The 14,255-nt window shown below is 62.8% G+C and overlaps 4 protein-coding genes across 4 annotated transcripts in view; all 4 read left to right on the forward strand.

The window, feature by feature from the left end:
* The window catches only part of AMSG_09341 (uncharacterized protein), a gene marked incomplete at its 3' end in the record, with an annotated part of 1,624 nt that extends 1,183 nt beyond the window's left edge, over positions 1–441 (forward strand). The window contains exon 2 of the mRNA XM_013899272.1: positions 143–441. Coding sequence (XP_013754726.1) covers positions 143–441 — 299 coding nt within the window. The remainder of the gene's footprint in view (positions 1–142) is intronic.
* Positions 442–1,612: 1,171 nt separating this feature from the next.
* On the forward strand, positions 1,613–3,908 carry AMSG_09342 (uncharacterized protein; the record flags this gene model as incomplete). Its single annotated transcript, XM_013899273.1, has 2 exons — positions 1,613–1,734; positions 1,796–3,908. The coding sequence occupies 2 exons, from the start codon at positions 1,613–1,615 to the stop codon at positions 3,906–3,908; spliced, it is 2,235 nt and encodes a 744-aa protein (XP_013754727.1).
* Positions 3,909–4,352: 444 nt separating this feature from the next.
* AMSG_09343 (uncharacterized protein) lies at positions 4,353–5,406 on the forward strand (the record flags this gene model as incomplete). The annotated part of the gene is made up of 2 exons (XM_013899274.1): positions 4,353–5,342; positions 5,383–5,406. The coding sequence occupies 2 exons, from the start codon at positions 4,353–4,355 to the stop codon at positions 5,404–5,406; spliced, it is 1,014 nt and encodes a 337-aa protein (XP_013754728.1).
* A 1,076-nt stretch (positions 5,407–6,482) lies between these two features.
* AMSG_12252 (uncharacterized protein) lies at positions 6,483–13,871 on the forward strand. The gene is made up of 6 exons (XM_013899346.1): positions 6,483–6,887; positions 7,021–8,092; positions 8,128–8,895; positions 9,419–10,410; positions 10,513–10,898; positions 11,094–13,871. The coding sequence occupies exons 1-6, from the start codon at positions 6,858–6,860 to the stop codon at positions 13,798–13,800; spliced, it is 5,955 nt and encodes a 1,984-aa protein (XP_013754800.1). The 5' UTR covers positions 6,483–6,857; the 3' UTR covers positions 13,801–13,871.
* The last annotated feature ends 384 nt before the right edge of the window (positions 13,872–14,255 follow it).

Below are 14,255 nucleotides of genomic sequence, written 5' to 3' on the forward strand. Positions count from 1 at the left end.
AAGCCACCGCCGGTGGTCCCGAGCAGGGTGACCGAGCCCGAGCCCCTGAGCGCCGAGCCGGAGCCGGCGCCGCCTGTGGTGCCCGAGCCGGACTTTGGCATCCCGCCGGGCGGCAGCAGCTTCCCTCTCCCCGGATCGTCAGCATTTGGCGCCGAGCTGCCGGCTGCGCCGCCTCCGGACCCATCGGCCTTTGCCACCATCAACTTTGAGGATATCGGCGCCATCCCGATGGCCCCGCCCGACACTAGCACCGATGAGCTCCGCGAGCTCATCCAGGACCTTCGGACTGAGGTCGCCGATGTCCGCCTGGACCTCCAGAGCTTCAAGTCTGAGATCACGTCCCTCCTCGCCACTTCGCTCGAGACCATCCGTGATGAGATCATCTACACCTTGGGTGGCACCCCGCTCGAGCAGCCGCTCGGCCTTACCCCGCTCAAGTAGGAGTCGCTCGATGACGTCGCACCGTACCGCAGACGAGAGAAAAGCTCACCCACGCTCCACAGACTTGTCTCTCCCCTCCCCCTCTCCCTCTCTCTCCCCCCCTCCTACGCGATCCACCCTAACCGTAGCACCCCACACCTACCGCCTGCTTCTCTCCCTGGTCCATCCTCTCTGTACGCCATAGCCTCGCCAGCTCCTGCAATTCATCATTGTTCGCCGTCTTTTGTTCTCTCCTCCGCCGCCCCGCACCACACAATCGGCTCCCTACGCTTCCCAGACACAGCTATGTCAAGCTCGTTTTCAGTCATGGTGTGCTAACGTAATTGCTACGCTTTGCTGTCCTTGGGCCATGCATTGAACGGTCATGGCTCCCACACCGACCAGAGTATGACGCTGTGGCTCGGATGCCAAAGATCGCCCGTCAATTTGGCAACAACCGTGAGCCACCCACTGGTTTACGAGCAGGATGCTCACTGCTCTGTCATCCCGCACTCGTGCCACAATACGCCGCCGTCCATGAGAATGTTGCGAACCGCTTGTGGTTGATGGATTGTGCCGAGATAGCATTGTCCGGAAGTCATCACGTCGATGACGGCTTGAGCGCCGATGATGATGACCATGATGATGATGATGATGATGATGATGGTGATGATGATGATGATGATGATGATGATGATGATGATGATGAGTACCATGACGATGATGAGTACCATCAGTAACTACTCGTCTCTTTTCTGTTTTCATCGTGGCGGTGAAGCGGGCGAGCGATGCGGTGGGAAGGTGGACGGGGCAAACGAGTGCGACTCGGCAAACGAGCGAAAGTGAAGAGTGTGACGGACGGGTCGACGACGGTGGGCGCCACGTGACTCACCGACAAGGCGAGTATGGAAGGTAGAGAAGAGGCAGAAGAGTGCTGGTCTCGGTGGAAGATGATTATTACAATATGGATGTGTATGTGTATTGTCGGCGTTGTAGGAGCAGCTGCTGGCTCGTTGGTGGCTGAAATGCAAGCCGTCCCCTCTGGCTGCTCCCTCGGAAGGGAGAACATTGTGGTCGAAGATAGCCATGTGCTCCTCTGCTGTCCACGTCTTTATGGCCGCCTCTGGGCAATGTTCCATCTCAGACTCTCTTCGCCACGTAACGATTCTTTTGCTGTTCAAGTCATCTCCAAATGGCTGCCATCGTCGTCGTCGTCGTCGTCGACATCATCTCCGTCATCGTTGTGGTCACCTTCACCGCTACTGTTCTCGCCTGCTACACAACACCATCAGGCGATGTCGTCGTCGGCAAGATGTACGCTACCAGAAGCAGCAGCGCTAGAGGCAGGTGCTACCGAGACGGCTGTGTGGCGGAGTCTGGCGCCGTCCAAGGATGAGGTGGGCGTAGTGGAGGCCAATGGCAAGTTTCCGGCCATGCGGCCGTGGATGGCTGCCAGTCGTGATGGCGGAGGCCCGCATCCGGACGTTGCAGTGTATGCAGTCCGGGTTGTGTGCCGGAACTGGTTCAAGCCGTGCCGCATCGTCGTGAGCCATGCAGAGGTGGACCAGCCGCATACAGGGATTGTGCCGAGGAGCATCGCCGCGATGGCGGCGGCTTGGTCTGGCGGCTTGGCATGGATTGCAGTGTACGGGCCGGGCTTGTTGCTGGCGGCAGCAGTGGTGCTCGCGCCGCGACGCTCGTGGAGTATTGCGCGTTCGCTGCGTGACCGGGTGCTGGCGGCAATTGTTCCTGCCGCGCATCGGCCGGCGGTGGTGCTTGCGCTGCGCGAGCGGCGGTGGGTGCGGGCGCTTAGCGAGGCCACACCGGACAATGACGACGATGCAGCAGCACCGCAGCTGCGGTTGCTCGGACGCAAGGTGGAACCCGCCGAGGCAGAGGCGCTCCAGCAGATGCGCGCGGTGTATGCGCAGCGACGGACGGCACTCGCGGCGCGGGCGGTGCGCGGAAGTGCGCCGCGGGTATGGGATGTGGCGGACACGTCGGTGGAAGCAGTGCTAGGGTATGTGGCCCGGGCTCGCGATGCCGAGCTCCGAGCACCGGTGCTTGCGGTCGGACTGGAGCCGCTGGGCGAGGCTGCGGCTGGTATGGCAGCGGCGCTTGCTGAGGACGAGTACTCGCAGTACGTGCGGCACACGGCGAATGGACTACTGCCTGCCCGCGACCTGGCGGCAGCGCGGGCGCTCGGCGCGTTTGCTGGCAAGTGCTTTGCTGAAGGAGTCAGCTTTCCGCTCCGCTACGCCGCAGACGTCTACCGCGAGCTGGTGGCGCGGCCCGATCGCGGGCGGGCGGCTTTGAGCGAGCTTGACGGTGGCATCGGCGCGTTTGTCAGCAGCTTTTGGCGAGTGGCCGATAGCGGAACTGGACTTGCTGAGGTAGTGCGGCTGATGAGCGCCGAGGCAGTGGCAACGCTTGTGTTGAGCCCGGCGGTTGTCGATCGGCGGAGCGTGGTAAGCGCGCTGCAGTGGCGACGCGGGCGGGATGACGGCGAGGCGCAGAGGTGGTTGAGCGAGCTACTGGTCTCGCTCGACGAGGCTACGATGGCGCTGGTGGCGGTCGCGGTGTTTGGGCGCGAGGTGCTGATGAGCGGGAAGCCCGGTGGGCGGGCGGTGGTGGCGCTCGGTGGGCGACTGGCCATGGTGAGACGTGGCGTTGTGGTTGTCCCCCACGCTGCAGCCAACCAGGCCGAGTTCAACTTGCTTGTCGTCTCTGCGCTCGGACTGGACGGTCTACGGCTGGCGTGCTGTGTCTGCCAGTACGAGGCGCGCGAGAGTGAGGGACTGCGATGCGAGGCCGGGCACTTTGTTTGTGCGCTCTGCTTTGACCAGTCTGTCCGAGTCCAGGTGGCACCCGAGTGCCTGGGGCAGTTCCGGGCAGCCGGCGCGCGCATTGTCTGCCCGCTCTTTACGGGCGAGCGAGGCGGGTGCACCGCGTCGCCGTTTACGATCGAAGAAGTGACGGGATGGGGAGGCGAGGCAAGCCGGGCGTTCCTGGCTGCGCGCGAGGCAGTCCGTGAGGGAGCCATGACCGAGCGGCTGGAGCAGGAGTTTGAGGACCGGCTGGCGCAGCGGATGGAGCGGGCGTTGGCGCAAGACGCCGAGTCGCAGGAGGTCGAGCGGGCAGCGCTGCATGTCCAGAACCAGATCCTCACCTTGCGATGCCCGTCGTGCACGACTGCGTTCTTTGACTACGACGGATGTGCGGCGCTGCGGTGCGGGGCGTGCCAGGCCACGTTCTGCGCCCTCTGTCTCACCGCTTGCGACAGCTCGAATGCCACCCACCGGCACGTCCGGACCTGTGACCTCAATCCCAACCCGGGCTCATACTTTGTCCAGGCAGCGCAGTTCGAGGCTGTCCATCGGGTCCGCAAGCGTGACCTCCTCGCCGCCTACCTCGACACCCTCCCATACCACGTGGCGCAGCGGGTCCGCCACGAGCGACGGACAGACTTTGCGGATCTGTTAGCGTAGTGAAGCAATGAATGGCAGATCCACAGCGGTATGGAGCAGCAGCAGTTCCGGGCAGTGAACGGAGCGGCTTACTCCGTCTGACTGACCAACTGATGATGGTGACCGACTAGATGACAAACCGCTGACGAGTATCATCAATACCGCTTCTTCGTCAGCTCAAAGTCGAAAAGCATCCACGATCCACGCACGCAGGAGCATCATCTTCTCGGCGCGCAGAGCCGAAAGGCGGTTCCGCTTCTTCGTCATCATGTCCGTTGCCACCGAGGTGAGCCGTTCGATGCTGGCAACGGAGGCAAGATCAAGCTGGACATCCACCTCAAATGAGTTCAGCGCGGACCTGTATGCGCACGTAGCCTTGATGTTCTTCTTGCTGATGAAGTGACGCATCGTGGTTGTGGCCTTGGACGAGCGGGAGAGCACCAGTTGTCTCGACTCTCGCTGCACATGTCGTCTGACTCGGGATCTGTGAGTGCGTCGCCGACATCAGCCTCGACGTCATCGGCGTCCTCGACCGGGCGATCAGGACGGTCGACTAGCAGCAGTAGTAACAGCGACAACAACACCAATCTGCGAAGGGCAGAGCGGGCGAGGCGAAGGCAGCGGCAGACCAAGCAGCGGCGGCCATCGCCCGATCTGAGCTCGACATCCGAGGACGAGTTCAGGGGGAAAAATCGCCGTAGCCGGGGCAAAGGCAAAGGCAAGGAGGGCAAGGGCAAGGGCAAGGGCGACCATGGGCGGGCCGATGAGCCTCATGTGGAGCCGCGGTACTATGCACTGCAGAGCAGGGATGAGATCTCGCTCTCTGAACTGCTTGGCGAGGACAGTAGCGGCCTGGATTGGCTCTCGGCGGCGGGGCTGATGCCCCGCCGGCGGCGACGGATTGAAGCTGTGTTGTTCTGCGACGCCCACAACGTGCTCGAGGTCGGCGGCGAGCTCAACGGAGCTGTGGTAGCATTGTTGAACAAGGCCATGGCTGCAGGCGTCTACGTTGTGGTACTCTCGTGGGTCGGCTGGACCTCGCTAGCCAAGGTCGCCCAAGACATTGCCCACATGGCCGCCGGTCTTGGCTCTGGCACCTGCTCCGGCTCTGGTTCTGGCTCCGGCTCCGACTCTGGCTCTGGCGGGCTGCGACTGGACCACCGGGTGCCGATTGTGACATGCACGGGCAATCGAGTGGCCAAGATGGCGCTGGTGGGGATGGTGGCCGACGTACTCGAACAGCCTGTGGCTCTCCTCGATGACTCGGACCGCAATCTCGAGGCCGCCTTTTCAACGAGCAACATGGCAGCTGTGGCCGAGGGCTTTGGCGTGATGCCATCGATCACTGGTCTTTACATGCTGTATGTCAAGAAGGGAACTCGTGCAGAGGGCGGTGTCGTTTCGGGACGACAGTACAAGCGGCGGGTCCGCAAGACCGTCGAGAGCGCGCTCGCCGTCGCCGATCGCTGCGAGGCCGAGGAGGCCGGCGGCGCAGCGTACGTCCTCGCCCACACAGTGATTGTCGCCGACTCGGCCAGGGTCATTCCTCGGCACGGCTTGCCGGACTCGCCGGTAGTCGTCCCCCTCAAGCTCAGGCAGCTGCTCAAGGCCATGGATGGGGCCCAGTAAACGGTGGCAGCATGCTACAGCTCGTCGTTGTCGTTGACGATGTACTCGGAGGGCTTCCTGGCCTTGGGCTTGGCCTTCGCCTTGGCCTTGGGCTTGGCCTTCGCCTTGGCCTTTTGGGCACCGGAGGCAGCCTTCTGGTTCTTCATCTGCTTCAGGATGCGGACCATATTCGGGTCTGTGGCCTGCGGCTTGATCTTGAACCCGAGCTGCTTCTCCAGCTCTGCGTACAGCTCTGCGTTCTCCTCCTGCTGGCTCTGCATCGACTTGATGACAGCATCGATATCAATATCCTCTGGCGAAAAGGAGTTCGGCTGGCCATTGCTGGCACTCGAGCTGGCACCAGCACCATGAGCAGACTCAGCGTCATCGATGGCGTTTGCTGAGATGATGGGCTTGTCCCAGTTGGCCGCCAGCAGCTCAACATACTCGATCTTGTCGGTGCAACCCCGGCAGACCAATCCACGTGCGTCCAGCTCTTTGCGCAGCATCTTGCCACGCATCCGGCGCAGCTCATCCATGGTGGGTGCCTTCCCCTTGCCCATCGCCACCTCCTCAGTCGTCGTCGTGGTCGTTGTCGTCGTCGCCTCTTCAGCCAGACTAATCCTCGTCATTGCCGCCAGTACAGCCACCGTCACCGCCACCGCCATCAGCATCTGCATGTGGTATGTCATAACGTATGTATGTGTGTATGTGGGTATGAGTGGGGTGTGTGGGCGTGGGGTGTGGTGGCCCCATCAGCTGGCTGCCCTAGTTGGGGTTGTGACTGCCCCCAGCCCCGTGCCCCCCCTGTCACTTTGGCCCAGCAGCGGACAGACAACAGGCACATGCTCGCCAGCGCCAACCAGGCACACCCCACTCCCCACACGGGGGAACATGTCAAGTATACACATAGAAGGAGAGTCACGTCGACTGAGTGGTGGCAGTGACGGTGGTGGTGGTGGTGGTGGTGGTGGTGGTGGTGGTGGTGGTGGTGGTGGTGGTGGGCTGGGAGCTGTGGGAAGAGGCACTGCTGGGCATGGGCAGAGGCGGACAAGTCACCGACAGGGCCACGGACAGGGCCACGGACAGGGTCACGGACAAGGTTCCAAGCAAGGTTATGGACAAGATCAACATGATTACAGACACGGGCGGCAAGGTCACGGGCAGAGTCATCATCGACAGGATCAACGTCAGCACGATCATCGTCATCGTTCTCGTCGTCAGGCCGGTTTGGAGACTGACCGGACAGGAGGGGGCAAAGGTGGAGATGAAGATGGGCATGTTGGTGTGCAGTCACCGCTAGTGCTCAAGGGCCGGTAGATCGAGGTGGAGGCCGATCACAGGCGGAACGAGGCCGATCGTATGGAATCGCTTAAGAGCCTGTTTGTTTTGGTACGATGCTGCGTGAGGTCGTGTGCGTGGAGATGGAGACTGCGTAGATGCGTGTGAGAGGGGGGGGAGGGGGGGGGGGGGGGGGGGGGGAGGCAGGTTGTGTGACTCATGGAGGGGAGCTTCTCGGGTGCAGGAACCGCATCCGCTGCTCCACGAGAGCGATGAGTCGGCGTGGGAGATCCAGCTGGCAACCGCACGACAGCGGCACCTACAGCGGATTGCAGAGCGCGAGGCAAAGGTGGCCACGTCGCCGACCAAGCGCGGGCGGTCTCGCTCGCAGTCGAGACCCGGGTCGGGACGAGCGCGGTCGCGGTCGCAGTCGCGCCAGGGCACAACAACCAGTAGTGGCGAGTATGTAGGGCCGGAGAGGACCCGCCGGCGATCCGGCGCGCACGCACCACTAGAAGCCATTGCTGATAGCGACGAGAATGGCGAGGGCGCTACTTTTGCCAAGCCTGTCTTGATTGCGGCAAGAGCAAGACAACATGGCACGCCCAGCTCGCGGGCGAGTAGTGGCGCTTCTGAGACCGAACAGGCGATGGCCAAATGGCAACAGCGAGCGCGGAAGCGGCGGTCCTCCATCTCAATGCTCCCAGGCGACGAGTTCTCCTCTTTGGCGTACTCAGCCCGGGTGACCGGCGGTGGCTCTTCGAGTCTGGCTGCTAGCAGCAAGAAGATGACCAGCTCGTCGAACTCGGTGGTAAGCAGCTCGCGCAGTAGCAAGAGCAGCGGACGGCAGCGGACGCAGCGACGAACACGGACCAAGAACCGAGCAAAGACGCGGACCAAGACGCGGACCAAGACGCGGACCAAGACGCGGACAGGCAGCGAACGCAGCCAGCGCAGCGAACGAAGCGAGCCCGACCCTCCGCGGCTCTGGGCGCGACAGCAGGCGCAGCGACGGGCGGATGATGAACCGTCCATCTTCTCAAAGCGAGCTGCCAAGGACGCAGCTGAGCAACGGCGGCAGGCCCGCGAAAGGGCACATGCCGAGGCTCGACTCACAGTCCAGGCCGAGCGGGAGGCCGAAGAGCGAGCGCGGCGCGAGATCGCTGCGCAGGAGGAGGCTGAGCGCGAGGCGGTGCGGCAAGCGGAGCGGATGGCGCGGATCAAGACCTTTACCGCGCAGCTTGCGTTGGAGCAGGCACAGGAGGCTGAGCGGGCGGCGGCGGCAAAAAGACCGCCGGCGAGCGACGGCTCCTCGAGTCGACTGTCTCTGCACTCATGCACACGGTCGAAGCCAAGCGCAAGGAGTCGAACGAGAACAAGCTCGAGGTGCTCGAACGGATCCGGTCCAAAATGCGTGAGCGCGCCAAGGCTGTCCAATACCGGCGACGGGTCCAGCAGGAGGCCGAGGCCGCGCGTAAGGCCGAGATCAAGGCCGAGCAGGAGCGCCGCCGTGACGTGCTTCGTCGGCAGCGCGAGAAGCGAGTGGCCAAGCGTGCGCTCGAGGAGTCTGCCGCCCGCGACCTCCGGCGAGCGGCCGAGACCAAGCTCCTCGACTCGCTTGCCCAGGAGCGCGACCAAGTCTGCTCGCTCCTCCGCATGCGTAATCTCATGCTCGAGCTCCTCGACGTGACCCTGCCTGACCGCGAGCAGCTTGATGCTGAGGCTGCGGGTCTCCGCGACGAGTCGCCGTTCGACTGGGACGCCGTCGCCGCCCGCCAGGCCACCCGCCAAGAGCTTGTCCTTCGCCGCCGCCGCCAGATGGGTAAGCTTCTTGACCAAATGGAGGTTGCTCGGAGGCAGGAGGCTGTCTGGCTCGAGCTGGATCGAGCACAGATGTTCGAGGCCTCCATCAAGGACATCGACGTGCTGACTACTCAGCTCAATCTGAGCCAGAACGCGTCACGCGCACAACCGGCCGCCGCGCTGTCATCGTCCGAGACCTCTGCCGCGTCCGAGAGCGAGGACGGGTCGTCGCCGTTCGTGCCGAAGGCGTCGCCGCGACGGAAGCTCCCGCGGCCGACGCCGCCGTCGCCGGCACGTCCCAAGCGGACCAGTCACCGTGCGGCTGCACGCATTGCCCCCCACCACCCTCCATCATTGCGCACCCACGGAGCGCACACTGCCCTCACCAAGGCTTTTCTCGACTCGATGCAGCTCGAGTAGCAGCTCCGCGCTAGCCGCGCAGGCGCGCGGTACACGGCTCCCGTCCCGAAAAAAGTATTGCGCTAGCACCCACGAAAGACCATTCGACGCCACGCTCCGGTCATGGTACGTACACAAGCGGGCGACAGAGGGTAGCGAGCAATACAGCGAGCAATGTCGTTAGTAGAAAGGTGCTGAGCTACATATTAGTGCCTTTAGGGTGGTTAGGGGATGCTTAGGCGTGTCAGGCGGAGTTGTTGCTCGTGCGGAAGTCGGAGCTTGTCAGCTTCTCCGTGTGTGGCACGTCGTGCGGGACCACGATTTACCCATGGGCGCACAGACAAGGATGGGCCGCGCGTTTAGCGGGCTAAGAGTGCACGAGATGACCACTGTCATTGTGCTGTTGTGCTTGCTGAGCATGGGTGCGAGTGAGCGGCCAGTCGGCATGCCTGACGCGGCCGAGTGCCTGTTCACGAGCATGCCAACTCCCGAGTCAAACATGAACCAGACTACCACCAGCATTCGGTACCGCGGGCTGTCTATGAGCAACTTGACCGGCATTGTGACGCGTGTGACGTACGGATGGTTTGTGCCGCACGGCATCAACACCACGATCTTTGTCTCGAGCATTCCTAATCCGGCCACCAAGGTGTCGGACCCGGCGGAGCGGCAAGGAACGTGGTCTCTGGTCTACAATCAGCAGGCGTCGCTGGTCCAAGTCCCGCAGCGGCCGTCGCGGTACTACGACGACCTTGTCCCAGGCATCCGCATTGAGGCTGGAATGCGAGCTGCTATTGGCTTTACCGTTGAAGCCGGGTACACATGGCCGATCTACTCTTTCGGCATGGAGCTGGTGGTGAGGTGCGGCGAGACAGACTACGACATCGACATGTTCTTTTCTCAGAGCACGGCGCCGCCGATGTACAGCTACCGTGGGATCGGGAACCTTGTCGGGCAAGACATCGAGGTGACGGTCAAGCCGTACTGCACACAGCTTCCGCCGCTGTTTGAGGCGCAGTCGATTGCGCCGTCGCTCGACGGATACGAGGTCTATCCCGCGGGCAGCTACACCGTGGTGTGCTCGACAGGCACGCCTGCCATCGCAACGCTGACGTGCAATGCAACGACACTGGCCTGGAGCGCTGGCGCGCCGTGCGAGTGCTCGCCGGCGCAGCTACCGGATGTTGCCAATGGCGGCGTGACGCTCATCGCATCACTTGCGCCGTACATCGGGTACAGCTTCTCGTGCGATGTGGGCTTTCACGCGCTGAACAACCCGATCCGCAACACCACGTGTGTAGGCGGAGTGTGGACACCAGACCCTTTCACTCCTGCGTATCCTGCCTGCGTCCGCAAAGCGTGCCCAGCGCTGCCGACAGTGGCCGGGCGGACGCTGTCGGCAACGAGCGGTGTCTACGAGGATGTGATTACCGTCAGCTGCGCGAAGGGGTATGTGCTTGAGGGATCAGCCAACTCGAGCTGTGATGCCAACGGAGCTTGGTTCCCACCGGTTGGCGTCTGTCGCATCGTGCAGTGTGCGGGATACTCGGTGGTCAACGCGGTGACGAGCTGCGCCACGAGCAACTACACGAGTGTGTGCGACGTCGACTGCGGGCCGGTCAATCTTGCCGGCCCGCGCAACAAGACGTGCTCAGCGAGCGGCGAGTGGATCCCGGCTGCACTCCAGCGGTGCACCAGCATCGACTGCGGACCGTGCCCAGTGGCGACCGGCAACTCGACGGTCTCGACGCCAGACATCCCGGGCACGCTCGAGTCGAACCGATGCTTTACATCGTGCGATGCCGGGTTCTCGCTCTTTGGCCCGCCGGCGCGGGTGTGCAACGGATCAGCCGAATGGGCCAGCAGCGGTGCAGTTGACTGCAGACTCGACTGCTTGCCGTATGCTCCGCCGACAGACGGGTATCTCGAGAGCGAGTGCGCGAGCAGCGCGTCGATGTTTGGCGCAACCTGCACTGCGAGATGCAACGTTGGCTACGGGCCAATTGTGGGTGGCGATGAGGTGCGGGTGTGCGGAGCGACGACGGAGGGCGCATGGGGCGGGAGGCGGCCAGTTGAGTGTCCGATTGTTGACTGTGGGAGGTTGGTGCTGGGCAGGGTTGCGGAGCAGAGCGCGTGGAACGGAAGCGTCGAGTGCGAGGCGACGACGTATCAATCGTCGTGCGCAGTGGTGTGCGCGAGGGGGTATGTTCTCAATGGCAACCTCTCGCGCGACGTCGGATCGCCAGCCTGTCTCGCGTCTGGAAGCTGGAGCGAGGAGCTTGCGTGCCTGCCGTGCCCGGAGGGTACGTTCTACGTGGCGCGAGCGGATCGGGCGGAGGAGGGCGCGGTGGTGTGCGCGATGTGCCCACTCGGCGGCGTGTGCGATGGCGGCGCAAGCGTGCCGCGAGCGGCGCCCGGCTGGTTCCGCAATGCAGATGGGAGTTTTCAGCCGTGTGTGCCTGCGTTTGCTTGCCAGGGCGACAATGTGTGCGCGACGGGCCACGCCGGACGGCTGTGCGCGTCTTGCTCGCCATCGCACTTTCGAACGGACGACGGCGGATGCAAGCCGTGCTCGCCGGCGACGGTGTACTTGGTCATTGCGCTGCTTGTCTTTCTGGTACTGATGGGCATCTTGCTGTTCAAGCTCGCCAAGCGGGCGACGGCATACTTTGCCTCGCTCTCTGTGGCGTTCAACTTTTTCCAAATCCTCGCGATTCTCTCGTCGTTTGATCTCAAGTGGCCGCGGTTTGTGCAGGCCTTTCTTGCCTTTTTCAAGGTCTTCAACTTTAACGTGGCGATCTTCAATCCCAAGTGCGCGGTGTCTGGCGGAGGCGGCTCGCCGTTTCTCTTTGTGTACTATGGCAAGCTCCTTGTGCCGTTTATTGCGCTTGCGCTCTTTGGCCTTGGGCTCGGTTGCGTGTGGGCGTACTACTATGTGTATTCTCGGTTCCTCAATCCACGGGCGTTTGACGTGTGCGCCGACTCGCGTGGCGACGTGATCGACGAGCTGGAGCATGGCGGCGAAGTCGGCCGAGCCGGGGACGACGGCAGCGGTTTTGTTGACGACGATGAGGGGCCGATGGGCGCGGGCCGGCTGGCGGCCGAGGCAAGCTCGTGCTGGCCGCATCTCAGCCGGGCCGGGGCCGAGGAGACGAGCTGGCGTTGTGTCAACGCGCTTCTCTCGTTCATGGCGCTGGTGTATCTGCTTGTGACTGCGACGGCGATGCAGATTTACGCGTGCACACAGCAGGTGGACGGGCGTATCACGCTCGATGTCGAGTCTGCGATCCTGTGCACATCTGAGACGTACCGACTGATGCGGATGGCGTCGATTGCGATGATTGTGTGCTTCTCGCTCGGGCTGCCTGCGTTCATCGCATGCCTCCTTGCAGTGCACCGGTACGATCTGTGGCGGTACAAAACAGTGGCGATGCTTGGGCTGCTCTTCCAGCGGTACTCGGCCAAGTACTACTTCTTTGAGGTCCTTGTCCTGCTGCGGCGACTCGGGTTTGTGGCAGGCCATCTGGTGTTCCCGCAGTCGCCGCTTGGGCAGGCGATTGTGGCGCTGCTGGCGGTGGTGCTTGCAGCCGTGGCGCAGGGGCTTCTGAAGCCGTATCGGGCCAAAACCGTCAACTGGCTGGAGGCGATGTGCATGGGCTTTGGGATTGTGTGCGTCGTGGTGGGCATTGTGTATTTTGCGGCTGGGAGCGCGATGCCGTCGGGAGTGAGCGATGGGCTCGGGGTCGTGCTGGTGTTGCTAATCACGGCGTCGGTTGCGATTATCGTTGTGGCGATCCTGAGCGAGGTCCGCAAGCAGTACCGGCTGAAGCACCATGGAGTGCACTCGGGTTTTGCCTCTGACCAGCTCGAGGTCTTTCCGGCGTTCTTTGAGACAGACGTGTTCATCCACACCAACGAGCGGTTCCGCGACGGGGCGACGACAATGTATCGCATCACGATGTCGACACCGATGGATGTGGCAATGGACTCTGTGCTTCTCCTGCACCGCGAGCTTGTCGACTCGTCGGCATATGTGTGGTGGCAGCTGCTTGTGCCTGGCCTCGGGCCGGAGCACGGCCGGCGAAGTGGTGAGGCGCTGTCGCTGACGGCGATGAAGGACCGGGTGCGGTATGTCTCGTACGACGGCGGGCGGCGGCACGACTTTACGGTCCTGCTGGAACGACCTGCACACTACATCCTAAGTGTGCGTGCGCGGCGCGACGAGGACTTTTTCCCGCGATCGGGTGGGAAGATGGTGGCCGCATCTGAGCGGAGCGAGGAGCTCATCACTTTCCACATCTCGACCGAGTCTGGGTCTGTGGCGGAGCAGGGCTTTGTGGAGTGCAGCGATGTGCTCGCGGAGCACTCAGGCTTTGTCATTGCGCCGGCGCAGCGGGTGCTGACGCTCGGATCGAGCTACGGGTTCAAGGTGTATGTGGAGAGCGCGCGGTACGTGGCGGTCTCCGCGTCTGCGCCGGACCACCACAGCTCGGCCGAGTGCCGGCTGATGCTCAAGGGCGGCAAGTTCCAGGGCTCGTACACGCCGCACGGGCCTGGGCCTGTGGCAATCTGGGCCGACTTTGGCCTCGCCTCGCTGTTTGATGCGTCGACGCCGCGCGGGCGGTCGGGCTCGGACAGCGTGACAGCCGGCGTGGCGTCGAGTGGCGGGAGCCGCGGCTCGGGCGTTGCGCAGTTTGTGGCGCTGGCGTGGTATGATGTAGTCCGTCCACACGCCGACCTCATCTCGCGCGACGTCAAGCGCTACAGCATTGCGGGGCTAGACGAGCTGGAGCTTGACGACATATACATTGGAAGCGAGTGAAGAAGGTCTGGTGTGGTTTGCGTTCATTTATAGACGGTGGAGAAGGAGAAAAAAAAAGGCAAGGCAGATGGGCTGAGACGTCTGTGATGCAGAGAGATTGGCTCGAGTGAGTAGAGGGCGGGGGGGGGGGGTAGGAGAGACGGGAGAAGGGGGTGCAAGAGAGGGGGAGAGAGTGTGTGGAAGTGTAGAGAAACCGGCTCTGGGTTTTGGCTCTTCCCCCCGATGCAGGAATGCACCGAACGGACCGCCGCGGTTCTCGTTGATCTGGGCCCGTCCCAGTTACACGAATCTATGGTCAGCACGGTGTCAAACGCGCCAACAAGAGCCGATGTGGTAAAACAGGTCCTTTGTGGTATAGAGGGCAAGGGGGAAGAATGAGGAAGCAGAACGAAGGGGGGGGGTTGTGTGATGCAGAATTGTATGGCGTACCAGAAAAAATATGTGTGTGCGCGCGG

The sequence above is a fragment of the Thecamonas trahens genome, assembly GCF_000142905.1.
Source record: "Thecamonas trahens ATCC 50062 unplaced genomic scaffold supercont1.46, whole genome shotgun sequence".
Taxonomy (NCBI): Eukaryota; order Apusomonadida; family Apusomonadidae; genus Thecamonas; species Thecamonas trahens.